Consider the following 15045-nt stretch of genomic DNA (forward strand, 5'->3'; position numbering starts at 1 on the left):
CAATGATTCTCATTAATGTTTCTATTTCTCTCTCCCTCTTCCTTCCTTTCTGAAATCATTAAATATATAGTAAAAATAAAACTGTAAGTTGAAGTTTGTGTTAAATTGAGGGTCACAGAATTCAATAGGGATGTTTAGCTTAAAGCTCTGCTGAGATGAGCAGTGTGATATATCTGCTCTGGTAACTAACTCCCTGTTCAGGAAGGTAGTGATCAAATCTTAGAAACCAGGGAGGCACCCATTCATTTCATCCTTTGAAGGTGACACTATGGCTCTGATCTCTCATTCTTTGCTTACTGATTTGATTGTGTCTCAGAAGACAGAGTTAAGGTCAGGTTCTCAGGAGTTCCGCGCCATTACCCCAGGTTACAGCGATGCTTAGTTGCCAGTCACGAGTGGTTTGTGAGGAGCCTTCCGCCCCCGAAGGGCTACAAGATCCCCTAAATGCAAGTTTTCCTGCCCTCTTAGCACTAGCTAGCACCCTAGTCCCTTAGAATCCCACTTTTATGTAAATGAAGGGCTCTTTACTAATAACCTGCTAAATGCGAGAAGGGTTATTAATATTTGGGTTTTATCCATGAATTAAAATTTTTTAAAAAATATATCTTTATTGATTTCAGAGAGGAAGGGAGAGGGAGAGACAGATAGAAACATCAGTGATGAGAGAGAATCATTGATTGGCTGCCTCCTGCACGCCCCCTACTGGGGATTGAGCCTGCAACCCGGGCTTGTGCTCTGACTGGAATTGAACTGTGACCTCCTGGTTCATAAGTGGACACTCAACCACTGAGCCACACCGGCTAGGCTCAATGAACTAAAATTTAAGGTTTACTAGAACTCTGTATTTTATGAATTATTCCTTTAGTGCCAAATTACGAAGTTCTGTGCCAGTAGGCTCCCACACAAGGAGTTGGAATTTCCTGTTTTAAGAAGATAGGCTATCTTGTCTTGAATTTGTTCTGGTTTTCAACTGTTGCTATTCTTACTTTTTAGTGATAAATTACTTTTAGTTTAGTTTCATTATTTTCAGCTTCATTTGGTTGCTTGGCTAATCCTCCAGGGACTAATGATACATATTTAAATCAAAAGTGGTTTTGGCCTACAGTTCTCCTATAATTAGATTATAAGACATTCATTCCCTCAATAAATATTGAATGCCCGCTATTTGCCAGGCTGTGTAGTTGAAAAAAATGAATCATCCACAGCCCACTTGCTGAAGTGGATGTGTACAGATCTTCAACCCTCCGTCCCTAAATTTGCTTCCACCATGACCCTTTGTTGTTATCATGGAGTCTTTATCCTAGGGAAATGGAAATCAGCCAAGTAGGAGGGCTATAGGATCTTTTGTTACATGTCTTATCTAAGCTGCCTTGTACTTACCGCCCCTTACTGCCATTTTTCCTCTCTCTCTAGGCCTCCATCCAATCCCACCCCAAGGAGGAAAACTGGAGATTGCTGGCATGGTTGTGGGCCAGTGGGCTGGCAGCAGACCCTCCAGGGGCCGTGGCTTTGGCATGCAAGTGGTTTCTGTCGGTGGGCCAGGAAAGGGGTATGTATTCGAGTAGGTTGGTATGAGCTAGTGTCAATCAAGGGACCCTTAGGGAAATGCCCGGCTATTGAATCCTTCTAATAAGGTTAGGGGCATTAAGTATCTTTCCATTTTTAAAGCTAGTTTTCAATTTAGTTCAGGAAACATACACTAAATGCCCTGCCTTGATGACAAAGTTTTTGCCCCTAGAGGAGGACATGGGACACAGAATAATTTGGTATAACAGAAATGAAAGGGATAGAGATTTACAGTGGGAGCACGGAGGAGGGGCATCTAACTTATAAGGGTCAAACTTCTGTAAGGAAATGAGTTGTCGACTAAGTGAAAATGGGGGTATGGGCTTTCTGTGTTTCTCATGATCACTTTCCCCCCCACTTTCTAAAGGCATGGAAAAGAACAGGCTGGTAGGGGATTCAAAGGATCTAAAAAAGGAAATAAACAAGTAAGTACCTTTTTGAGATTACTTTGCTTCTGTTTGATACCTCTTATCTTTTCAGCGAAATTGCAAGAGGTCAGAAACCTGGGACCTTTCACAGCTTCTCCTGGCATTTGATGTCATTCCCTTGCTCTCTAGCTGTCTAGTGAGGGTTAGCTGCCCAGGCTGTTTCCACAGGGCTGCAGAGTGTCATCCTCTTCACTGAGCGAGGCCACAAGATGGAAACCAGGTGTATTCTCCAGAAGACCTTTAAGGACCGTAATATGTGCGGCCAGAGTGAAGGACCAGAGTGAAGTTAACATTAGGATTGCTAGCAATATACCTGAGCTCCTTAAGGGCTACCAAGGATGCTTAGAAAACTGGACTTTGGCCTTTGCTGAATATGCGAGGGGAGGAGCTGAAACCATTCTGCTAATTCTTTTTTTAAAATATATTATTGATTTCAGAGAGGAAGGGAGAGGGAGAGAGAGATACAAACATCAGTGATGTGAGCGAGTCATTGATTGGCTGCCTCCTGCACGCTCCACACTGGGGATTGAGCCCACAACCCAGGCATGTGCCCTGACCAAGAATTGAATCGCAGCCTCCTCATTCATAGTATGACGCTCAACCACTGAGCCACAAGGGCGGGGCAGCAGCTCCCATTTCTTGAGTGCATACTTCCTACCACACCCTCTACTAAACATTTTACATGCGTCTCTAATCCTCACAAGGGTCACTGACTAAAGCATACTGCAAGGCCACTTTATCGTCAGTTTTCAATCTCAAATGCGCTCTCCGGTAGACAGCCAGCCCTCAGTGTATCCATGTTCACCCCCATTGTCTGATGTTTTCTCAAAGAATACAGATTTGCTTTAATGTTACTTTGAGCCAAAAATGGAACGAGAATGGTAAGCACACACCCCCTCCCCAAAGCATTTTGTAATGCACTCCAAAGCCAGAGAGCAATAACTTCGGGATTTTTCCAAAGCTTCTCAACTTTTTCCAGGAGCTGTTCCATAAGGTAAAAGGGATTACACCTAGAAGGAAAACTGGTCACTAGGATAGGCTCCCATAAGGTAATTCAGCCTTGGGGAATTGGCTATGGTTCAGGATCTGATCATTGGGTATATAGTCTAAAAAACCTCCTATTTTTGCTACAATAACAGGGAGTCCATCTCGCAGTGGTTGACTCACATTAATGAGGATCACAGAAATAGTATGTGGGCCCTGCACGGCATGGCTCAATGGTTGAGCATCAACCCATGAACCAAGAGGTCGCTGGTTCGATTCCCAGTCAGGGCACATGCCTGGGTTGCAGGCTCCATCCCCAGTAGGGGGTGTGCAGGAGGCAGCCAATCAGTGATTCTTTCTTCATTGATATTTCTATCTCTCTCTTCCTCTCTTTCTAAAATAAAATTTTAAAGTATTTTTTTAAAAGAAGTTTGCTTGAGGACCTGAAATCAGAACAATAAAAGTAGCTGGCATTTAATGAGTTCTCACAGTGCCAGCCACCACATATCTAAGTACTTTACAATGAGTGCTTCATTGAACCCTTACAGGAACCTATCAAATAGATACTTTTATTCTATGTCACACATGAGAAAACGGGGAAGACAAGCGGTGCTAGGTCACACTAAGTTTCTCTTGACTAAGATTGCTGGGGGCACTGTTATCTACTCTAGAAGCCTTCTTACTTGTTTTTAGGTGAGGCATCTTCCCTGGGCAGAGCTGCTGCTGCTTGCCTTGCTACCTCTCCTTTGTCTGTTCAGTCACCCTTTCTATAGAGTGTTATACACTGAGTGGCCAGATTATGATGATCTCTGAACGCATAATAATCTGGCCACTCAGTGTATATCCTATATAATAAAAGGCTAATATGCAAATTGTCTCGACCAGGAGTTCGACCAGCAGGCAGGCAGGCCGGCCAACTACCCATGTCCCCTCCCCCTGGCCAGGCTGGCCGGACCCCACCCATGCACAAATTCATGCACCGGGCCTCTAATACACACACACACACAGGCCAGATTATATATGCGTTCAGAGATCATCATAATCTGGCCACTCAGTATAATTTATTGTTCAATCTTATTAAGTCTGCTTACATTATAGACCTGTCTTCTTGAGAGTATTTCTAGGCCACTGGAGTTTTGTGTGTTTTCAAATTTTAAGTCACTTATTTGTAATGGTTTGTTTCTTTGTTGGCTCCCACCCACGGGTGGCTAATTCCATTCATTGTGTGGATTTTTTGCTACAGTGGAACCTCGGTTCTCGAACTTAATTCCTTCCGGAAGCCTGTTTGAGAAGTGATTTGTTTGAAAATTGAGTCATTTTTTCCCATTAGAAATAATGTAAATTGCCCTGGCTGGTTTGGCTCAGTGGATAAAGCATTGGCCTGCGGACTCAAGGGTCCCAGGTTCGATTCCGGTCAAGGGCAGGTACCTTGGTTGCGGGCGTGCAGGAGGCAGCTGATCGATGTTTCTCTCATCGATGTTTCTGGCTCTCAATCCCTCTCCCTTCCTCTCTGTAAAAAAATCAATAAAATACATTTTTTTTTTAAAAAAGAAAGAATGTAAATTGAATTAATCCGTTCCAGACCCCCAAATGATTCTATTTTAACCTTTCTTACATACAGTGCATGTCTAATGTACTGTTTAAGGTGTAAATAAACACGTCTTTTCTTAAGTTTATCGAACCGCCCCTACCAGCCTTAAAGGAATCACTTTCAGCGTTTGGTCCAGGGATGTCTTTCGGGTCAGCATGCGGCATCTTTGTTCACGTATCGCTGCCTCCGAAGTGCTGTCACTGCCTAACTGCTTTTCCTTTATCCAAATCAACAACAGTCTTTCTACCTCTTCCATTGCCTGTGACCAGTGTCTTTCACATCCTTAGCAACACTGGCACTCTTGGGGGCCACTTTATGTTTTAAAATTGTACAAATCCTTGATACTGATTTCGCCAGAAACAAAAAAGCATTCTCTCTTTTTGTTGCCTGAGAGATGCCTTTTGTCATGCTGAGGTATCAGCTTAAAAGGGTTGTCAGGTAGAAACTTGAAGTTTTGTTCCATAGCCGAGACATTTTTTCTGTAAACAACATGGTCGAGAACCAAATTGTTCAAGAACTGAATTATTCAAGATGGGAGATGGTCAAGAACCAGGGTTTGAGTGTAGTTTCATATTTTTTTCCAGGTTCTTGAGCAACAATTCACAGTAGCCCCCATGTTGTATAGGCTTTGGAGCCAAATGATCTAGCTTTGAATCTGACTCTGCCATGTACCAGTTCTGTGACTTTGGACAAGTTATTTAACCTCTCTGTGCCTTAGTTTTCTCAACTGTGAAATGGAGAAATTGTTATCTACCTCAGAGTTGTTATGAGTGTTAAATGAGATGATATATATTGCACTAGCCAGTTTGGCTCAGTGGATAGAGTGTTGACCTGCAGACTGAAAGGTCCCGGGTTTGATTCCGGTCAAGGGCACATACCTGGGTTGTGGGCTCCATCCCCAGTAGGGGGCGTGCGGGAGACAGCCATAAATGATTCTCTCTCATCACTGATGTTTCTCTCTCTCTCTCCCTCTCCCTTCCTCTCTGAAATAAATAAAAATATATTTTTTAAAAAATGAGATGATATATATAGTGTTTAGCACAGAGCCTAGAACATGGGAGGTATTCAAGAAAAATTAGTAGTTATTGTTTCTAATTAACCACTAATTCAACAGGAATTAGATTTCCACTATGTATTGTATTCTAGTGGAAAGAACAAGATCTTTGGAGTAAAACACTCTTGGATGCATGTCTAGGCATCCTAATGACCTTGGGCAAGTCATTTTACTTTTGAGCTTCGTTGGTCTTATATATAAAATGAACAGAGCATTTGACATGCCCAACCACTTAGTAATCAAGTTGTTATTATTTCCTAACAACATTCATTGAGAGCCAGCACTGCACTGCAAGGTAATGAAATTCATGTCATTAGCATTTCAATAACAGTCACATTCCTGGAATTAGAAGAAAAACCAGTGATTTTTAAAAATATATCTTTATTGATTTCAGAGAGGAAGGGAGAGGGAGAGAGAGAGAAACATCAGTGATGAGCCCTAACCGGTTTGGCTCAGTGGATAGAGCGTCGGCCTGCGGACTGTAAGGTCCCGGGTTCGATTCCTATCAAGGGCATGTACCTTGGTTGCGGGCACATCCCCTGTAGGGGGTGTGCAGGAGGCAGCTGACTGATGTTTCTCTCTCATCGATGTTTCTAACTCTCCCTCTCCCTTCTTCTCTGTAAAAAAATCAATAAAATATATTATTAAAAAAAAGAAACAATGATGAGAGAGAATCATTGATCGCCTGCCTTCTGCACTCCTCCCACTGGGGATCGAGCCCACAACCCAGGCATGTGCCCCAGACCGGAATCGAACCTGGGACCCCTCAGTCCCCAGGCCGACGCTCTATCCACTGAGCAAAATCATCCAGGATCAGTGATGTTTTTAGTTATGAAAGATTCTGAGGAATATTGCACATAGATCGCATGGTTTGTTTCCTTTCCTTTTATTTACATGTCCAGCTGTCAGCATGGAGAGCATCGCATGGCAGTTAGAATAGACTTTAGAGGCTGGCTGACTTGCAGTGGAATCCTGGGCCCACAACTTAACTTTTTAAAAAATATATATTTAATGATTTTTTACAGAGAGGAAGGGAGAGGGATAGAGAGTTAGAAACATCGATGAGAGAGAAACATCGATCAGCTGCCTCTTGCACACCTACTGGGGATGTGCCCGCAACCAAGGTACATGCCCTTGACCGGAATTGAACCTGGGACCTTTTAGTCCACAGGCCAGCGCTCTGTCCACTGAGCCAAACCGGTTAGGGCACAACTTTCTTTTTTTAAAAAAAAATATATTTTTTTATTTCAGAGAGGAAGAGGAAGGGAGAGAGAGAGAGATAGAAACATCAGTGATGGTAGAGAATCCTCGATTGGCTGCCTCCTGCACACCCCCTATAGGGGATTGAACCTGCAACCCAGGCATATGCCCTGATTGGGAATCGAACTGTGACCTCCTGGTTCATAAGTCGATGCTCAACCACTGAGCCACGTCAGCCTGGCCTGATCCCACCACTTTCTAACTCTTTCTATCTGGGTGTCCTTGAGCAAGTTACATTACTCTCTCTGAGCCTCAGCTTCCTCATCTCTAAGTGGGACATGATAATATCTACCATTTATTGTCCCCATTAGTATCAGAAAAGTAGATCGTAAAGCTTGTAAATGGTAGTTGTGTCATTATTATGTACTGTCATTGCCATTGGATTTTAGTCAGATCCATCTGTTGTCACCCTAAGTTCTCAGGACAGTAGCAGAGCGCATTAAGTGTTACGCTTTGGGCTCTGTGGCGTCTCGGACGAACTGAAGGAGCGTTGAGTTCCTAATGAGTATGCTTGGGCAGGGTCAGCCAGTCTGGGATTGCCTTTTCCACTGAGCATCTCTGTTGTTGATACAGGGCACTTCAGATGGAGTCTTTAAATCCCTGGAGCCTCCTCAAAGTCTGCCCCGCTCACAGGTAAATGGAAACAATGGCACATTGACCAAGGAGGAGAAGAGTGATCGCCATCTTCCAGCTCCATCCCAGTGTGCCTTATCCAGCGAGAACAGCGTGTGCGACGAGAGCCGCTACTTCCCCGTGAAGAACGGCGAGCAGAGCCTTCTGGGAGAGCAAAACCTGGGAACTGTGGCACGACAGAAAGAGGAGTGACAAGCTACAATGGCTTTACCAGATCAGGAAGAGGGGAAAACATATACTTGTCTGATTTGAGGCCCACCCACGTTAGAGGAGCACATCAATGCTTACCCTAGATTTACCCAGGACTTTGTGGCAATGTCCTATTGTATCCATCCTTCTCCCTGCCCGGTCTTTTTCTGGGCCTCCAGACCTAGTGGTCTGCTCCTGGGGAAGGTCTGGTCAAAAATGAATGGCAACAGGACTGGCTCCTATTGTCAGCTTTAACGCAAAATGCCAGTATTCTCTTGACCTCCCCTGGGAGCTTAGTAAGGTAGTGACCGCCAGAAATTAATGTCATCACATAAGGCCCTATAATAGGAAAGTTCCAGTTTTGATTTGCTGAGTCTTCAACATGATACTTGTTTATGAAACCCATGGGGTGGTAGGGACAGCTACCTACATGGCTCCCTAACTTCCTGTTTGCTCTCTGAAGTAGTGGGGCCTTTGTATGTAACCAGTATCCACCCCCTCACTCTTTTTCCCCCACTCACCAACCCCAGGTTCTTGTACGATTGCCTCTAGCGCTGGCCTGACAATCAGATAAGTAGATGTTTTCAGGGAAGTGAGGTAGTGTTGGCTATTTTATTTTATTTTATGTTTTATTTTATTTTGTATACTTTTGAAAAACACAAAAACTACCAATGGCCTTTGTACTGGGGGATTCAAGTGAGTCAGAAAAGTACTGGGCAGATTTTTCCTGCCTCTGAACTAATGCGTTCTTTGTAAAATAGAAGATGTGGTGCAGTCCGCCCACTCCCTGCTGCCCACACCCTGAAGGGGTGGGAATCAGTGTAATGAAACTGAGTACGAAAGGGAACTCAAGACTGTGTCTGTGTGTGTGTGTGTGCACGCGTGTATGTGTGCGTGCATGTGCGCCTTGTGTATGGGTGTGTGTGGATGTATATATGAATATGTGTATCTATATGCATACACATACCCTTTATATAAAAGAAACAGATCTATTTATCTATACATATTTTATATATAAATATATGTATATGTGTGTGCACATAACTGTATATCTATCTATCTGTCTATGTAAATAGACAGATAGATAGATATACAGATATGTGTATGCATGCATACATACATGGTGATGTCCCAGAGGATTTACTGAATTTCCCAGAAATGCTTCCACTGCTATGGAGTGGTGGGTTTCAAAAGACCACACTTGAAAATCCTTACTAAGTCACAGCCCATCACAATTATAAGGAGATGGGCTTTTCTCTAAAGCAGACAAAAAGTACTTTCCGGAGATTGCCTGTTCAGAACAACAAAACAGTTGGGTTGTCACAAGCTTAATCTTGAACCGAGCCCTCACATCCCATATGATGAAAACAGAAGGTTGGAATAGGATTGGGACGATTCGGGCATTTCCTTGTGTGAAGGAGCAGCCTGGATCGGAGACCGAGAGCAGGTGGGAGGTGATGACCAGGGCTTGCAGCCAATTTGGAGGAAGTCTCATCTGGAACTCCACTGTCTAACTGGCCTCAGGCTAGAATCAATTGCCAGGACTAGCTGAGGGAGAGAGGACCGGCATTGGAAAGGTGGTATAGGAAAGTGTGAGGAAATTGACAAATTTGATTTTCCACGCCTAGATTATTTCATTCGTTCATTGATATTTTGACTACGGGATCTTTTCATTTGCTTTGCAAGGAAGACTTCAGAGGACTCTGGCCTGGGCCTTTAGGAAGGAGTATTCTGGAAAAGGTTGCCAGCCCTGCGCGAGGCTAGAATCTACCCAGGACAAAGAGGCTATTCCTCCTTGTCAGAGATACCCTTGAGACAACCTTGCACTTCCAGTGTCCCTCCTCAGCAGTCTGAGTCTGAGGGATGGGAACGTGGCTTGCTACAGATTAGCATTCTATCTTCATTCAAGAATTGAGGCCTTCAGCCTCACACACCTCCTTTTGGGCTCTGTGATATTCTCGCCCAAGAAGTACTTATTTCTATAGGAATTGACCTGACTAGACTTCTATCAGGGTTCTCTCCCTTTTCGAAAAACCCCATGCACTTTAACCCACTGCAGGTCCTTGGTGATTTTTTCCCAGACAACCAGAAGGCTCTTTGCTCACTGCCCACTTACAATTGGTGTATCATGAGAGATTGAAGTCCGTTTCAGACTGTCTGATCCTAGTCTGGCCCAATTTAAGAGAACCTACAATCTGCAGGGGGAGGGAGCCCGAAAATGCCTCTCCCCCTGCCCAGACACTTCTTACATAAACCAAAGCAGGATGACAAGAGTGCACACCGAGCCAGATTTAACCAGGAACAAAGCGTACAAGCACCCTCTTCGGAATCAGCTCCCCTCATTTGGTGCCCCGTCTTCTCCTGGACCTGCCTGACCTTTAACAACATCATGAAGGTTGGGACTTCTATATCCAGCAGGAGAGGGATTTAGTAGTGAATGGCTTGGAAATTTCTTTCTGGAGCCACAGGGGGAGGTATCCTTAGGAGCTGGAGAAGTAACCAGAGTCACTGAGCTGTGTTAAATTAAATCTGTCTAGATCTCCATTTTCTAAATAGGAAGTATTTGGAGTTACATGGAAAGGTATTTTCTTCTGTTGCTGTTTCTGCGCATCTTGAATCTATTTGATACAATCAAACGACAGTATTGTAAACTCTCACAGCATGGGGGACATTTCTTATTTTGTAGGCATTCACTGTGAGAATTGCTGCTTTGACGGGTGATTCCAGTTTGCCAAAAGGCTTGCTTTTCTCCCTTCCACAGACCTTTCTCCTAGGCTGGCCCAGGGTGAAGCAAGTGGCTCAATTCCAACCTTGATTATTATTTACATTCATCATTTGGGGTTTGGAAGGTTACAAAAAAAGAACCAGAAAGAGCCATATTCCTATGTTTTCATTTATCTGCCAAAAATACACAATTTGGAAGCCAGAATGACCAAGGTTCATTACTGGGAGATGAACTTTTTTTCTAATTGGAGGACAAATTGGAGAAGGCAGATTTGATCTTTGCCGTGAGTACCACTTTTAAGAGACGGTCATCCTTCATTTGAGGTTCCTTTTTTGACGATAATGTGGCTTCTCCAACAGTCATAAAGGAACCCCTAGGAATGACCCCTTTACCTTATAGGGCCACAAGCAAAAGCCCCCTGGTTGGTTATAGACACTGATCCCCAAGGACTTGCAGTTCTGATTTCTGCAGGTGTGCCTTGGGGTCACCCTATGACTCCCACCCTTACTGAGTGGCCAGTCTGGTCTAGACCAGGTCTGACAAACTTCTGCTCACTTGCATCATTTCATTCTGAGCCAGTAGAACTTGGGGTAGACTCTAAAGCCCAAGAAATGGCACTTGCTTTAGCTAGTGACATTTTATTTTTGTCTCCATCTTGATTTTCTGGCATTGTTGGCCGAGTCACACTAACTTTTTTTTTTATCACTGTGGAAAAAAAACAGCCAGACAAGGCATTAGGGAGGATGGTTAAGGTGGGGGGAGGAGAGCAGTGCTTATGTAGGCTAGAAAGAATGTGTAAGTCACTGGTTCTAGCGATCCAGTCCATGGGACCCACAAAAGGCTCCTTCAAGACCCCCTCCTTTGAAATGACAATACAAGTAGACCACAGTTTAAAGTAGTTAGTATAATCCTACTAAGGTTTAATCATTGTACTTGTTCACTTCCTGACGCATATTTGCTAAATATGCTTGGGTTTCGGGGGCGGGGGGGTAAGTTTTCACTGTTCCATTGTGTGTCGCCAGATATTTTCCTCCCTCTCGTGCCTTTGGCATTTTCTTGGATTCGGCTCTCCATTCTCTCTTTCCTTGGCTTCTTGCAGTAGTCTGCTGGTGCAGGTAGAGCTCAGTGTCCCTATTCCCCGTTACTGATCATTACCTTCAGTATTGCCACAGGTTGTGTTGATGTCCTAAGAAGATAACTTCATTTTTTTACAAAAGCATCGTTCCCAAGGTAAAAGGAAAATAAAATCCCTCTCGTGCTAGGGTGCCCATTGCAGCTTCTGCCGTCGCCATTGTATTTCTATTGGTGTTCTTTTTGTCCGTGTTGGTAGTAACTAATGACTAGTGAATTTTCATGTAAATGAAACAAATTAAACATTTCAGATTTTCTCTCATAACCCTGCCAAATCTGATGACTTCATTTTAGTTCCTTCCCAGAAGATACCTCCCCTCCTATCTTTTATTTGATTCTGTTCTATTTTTAGAATAACATACTTGGTAAAGAAACCGTAACCACAGGAGCCAATGTTTTTTTTTTGTGTGTGTGTGTGTGTGTGCTCCCTGATAAATGATGTTATTGACAAAAGTAAGAAATTCTTTCATTGTTTTTTTCCCCCCGTGTTAATATCTCTTCTCCTGTGCTCTTGACAGTGTGATTAGTGGATGGATAATATGTATTTCTCTTTCCCACTTCCAGATTCCAAATTCCCTGCCTTTTTGGCCCACCTCACCACAAAAGCTCCATAGTTTATTAATGTAAGTTCGAATGGATGCTTCTTAGGGGAAACTGCAGGAGGTAATGGAAGTGTTTCAGAAAGGAACGAAAATGTCTCAGGAGTTGTTCTGTGATGGAAATTGGTCTGTTGTTCTGTTAATTGCGATGGAAAGAAACTTACAGTGCTTAATAAAAGTTTATTCTTTTAGTAAAAAATGGTTAAATCATTTTGGCTGTGTGACGTTTCATTTTTTTCCTCCCACTTCTGGATCCCTTTCTGCACATGGAGGATATACTAGCACTTGTCTCAGTGCAGAAGCGTTGCTCAGAGATGTGGAGCCTATTTGTAGTTGAATGTCAGGGCACCTGAGCCAGTAGAGAATCATCCAAAGGAAAGGCATATTTTACTTCCTGCTAAACTTCTTTATTTGCCCGGCCGGTGTGCTCAGTGGTTGAGCATCAACCCATGAACCAAGAGGTCGCCAGTTTGATGCCTTGCACATGCCCAGGTTGCTGGTTCGATCCCCAGTGTGGTGTCATGCAGGAGGCAGCCAATCGATGATGTTTTTCTCATAGATGTTTCTATTTCTCTCCCTCTCCCTTCCTCTCTCTAAAAATTAGTAAAAACACCTTTTTTAAGATTTCCTTTTTTATTTTTTTGTTAATCCTCACCTGAGGATATTTTCCTATTGACTTCTAGACTGGAAGGGAAGGGGGGGGGAGAGAGAGAAATGTTGATGTGAGAGAGACACATCGATTGGTTGCCTCCAGTACTCGCCCTGACCAAGGCCAGGGATGGAGCCTGCAATGAGATGCATACCCTTGACCAGAATCAAACCCAGGACCTTTTAAACTTCTTTTTTTTTTTTAATCAATTTTTTTTTAAACTACAAATTTAACTTTTTTTTTATTGATTTTTTTTACGGAGAGGAAGAGAGAGGGATAGAGTCAGAAACATCGATGAGAGAGAGACATCAATCAGCTGCCTCCTGCACACCCCTCACTGGGGATGTGCCCGCAACCAACGTATGTGCCCTTGACCGGAATCGAACCTGGGACCTTTCAGTCCGCAGGCCGACGCTCTATCCACTGAGCCAAACCGGCCTCGGCAAAACTTCTTTATTTGGATGTTCTAAAGGCAGTTTTGACATTTCCTAAACTGAACCCATCCTTTCTTCTGAAGCCTACTCCATGAGTGGCATTACCTTCTGCTCAGTTGTCTGAACCGCAAACCAACGGACTTCTCCCAGACTCCTGCCTTTCCCTCATTTCTCAAATAGTGACGAGATCTGTTAATAACAATCAACCATCTTTCTGTTTCTCACATCTGTATCTTTTCTGTTCCTGCAGCTGAGGCTTAGTTTGGGCCTCCTCATGTGTCCCCTGAGTTGTTGCAGTTGCTCCCCTGTCTTCCTACCCAGGTGATTGTAATCAACACTTCGTGTCTGGGTGTATGGACCTTCTCCTGGTGAGAGGGCCCATGCCCTTTTTCAGGTTCTTAAAGTCTATGACGGCCCTAGCTGGTTTGGCTCAGTGGATAGAGCACCGACCTGCAGACTGAAGGGTCCTGGGTTCGATTCCAGTCAAGAGCACATGCCCAGGTTGTGGGCTCCATCCCCAGTAGGGGGCGTGCAGGAGGCAGCTAATCAATGATTCTCATTGATGTTTCTATCTCTTCCCTCCCTCTCTGAGATCAATAAAAATATATTTTAAAAAAAGAAGTATATGACCATAGCCACATTAGAACAATTGCTTTAATCCATCATGCTTATCAGCTTCCAGAATAATCTGTTCTAACATGCTGCACTCCCACCTCCATGGTCCTCACAGGATGTGCCTCATTTCCAGCCATCCCTAGCTCCCTCCAGTGACGCTCAAGTGCATTCCATAAACATTAACCTGTTAATACCCAGTTCTTCTCTTTGGCTATACCATTACCTAGAATGACTGTCTCCCCTCATCTCTCTCATGCATTCTTTTTTTTTTTTAATATATTTTTTTTCTTATTGATTTTTTTTTTGCAGAGAGGAAGGGAGAGGGAGAGAGAGTTAGAAACATCAATGAGAGAGAAACATCGATCAGCTGCCTCCTGCACACTCCCTACTGGGGATGTGCCCGCAACCAGGCTACATGCCCTTGACCAGAATCGAACCTGGGACCCTTCAGTCCGCAGGCCGACACTCTATCCACTGAGCCACACCAGTTAGGGCTCTCATGCATTCTTGACTTGCCCCCCCCACACACACCAATATTCATCCCCATACCTTTTTAAAATTTTTTTGTTAATCCTCACTTAAGGATATTTTTCCATTGATCAATAGAATGGAAGGGGGAGAGACACTAAGGGAAACATCAATGTGAGGGAGACGCGTACATTGGTTGCCTCCTGCACATGCCCCCGACCTGGGCCAGGGATCAAGCCTGCAACCGAGGTATGTGCCCTTGGCCAGAATCAAACCCGGGGACCTTCAGTCCCAGGGCTGATGCTCTATCCACTGCACCAAACCAGCTAGGGCCATCTCCATATCTTTATGATTCTTTCCCTAATCCTTGACTAATGGATCCCTGTACAGACTCCTCACAGCCAGTCCCTAGAGCATTTTGCTACATCTGCCCTACGATTAAACGTGATCATCTCTATCTTTTATGTTGTTGTTCTTGTCTTCGTAACACCTGCCACCCAGCATGTACTTAGTAAATATCTGATGACTAAATCAAGGCCAGCTAAAACACCTTTAAAAATGTTTCCCCGCCCTAGCGGGGAATAAAAACTTTATTGACTACTCCGAATTGCCTCCCACCGCCACCGGGCTTCTCCCGGCGGCTTTTCGGGCCATTTTCCTCGCAATAAAAACTCAATGGTCCCAGGTTCGATTCCGGTCAAGGGCATGTATCTGTTGCA

At 43.9% G+C, this 15045-nt stretch overlaps 1 protein-coding gene across 2 annotated transcripts in view; it reads left to right on the forward strand.

The window, feature by feature from the left end:
* FAM120C (family with sequence similarity 120 member C) overlaps positions 1-12370 on the forward strand; it is a 66698-nt gene extending 54328 nt beyond the window's left edge. Inside the window, exons 12-14 of one of the 2 annotated variants that reach the window (XM_079765556.1) lie at positions 1414-1549; positions 1934-1991; positions 7457-7652. In XM_079765556.1, the coding sequence (XP_079621682.1) occupies positions 1414-1549; positions 1934-1991; positions 7457-7520 (258 nt within the window). In that variant the 3' untranslated portion in view covers positions 7521-7652. Of the gene's footprint in view, positions 1-1413; positions 1550-1933; positions 1992-7456 lie in introns of both variants that reach the window. The other variant, XM_079765552.1, reaches the window with a different exon arrangement.
* Positions 12371-15045: the final 2675 nt, after the last annotated feature.

Source organism: Cnephaeus nilssonii (genome assembly GCF_951640355.1).
Source record: "Cnephaeus nilssonii genome assembly, chromosome: X".
In the NCBI taxonomy this organism is placed as follows: domain Eukaryota; kingdom Metazoa; phylum Chordata; class Mammalia; order Chiroptera; family Vespertilionidae; genus Cnephaeus; species Cnephaeus nilssonii.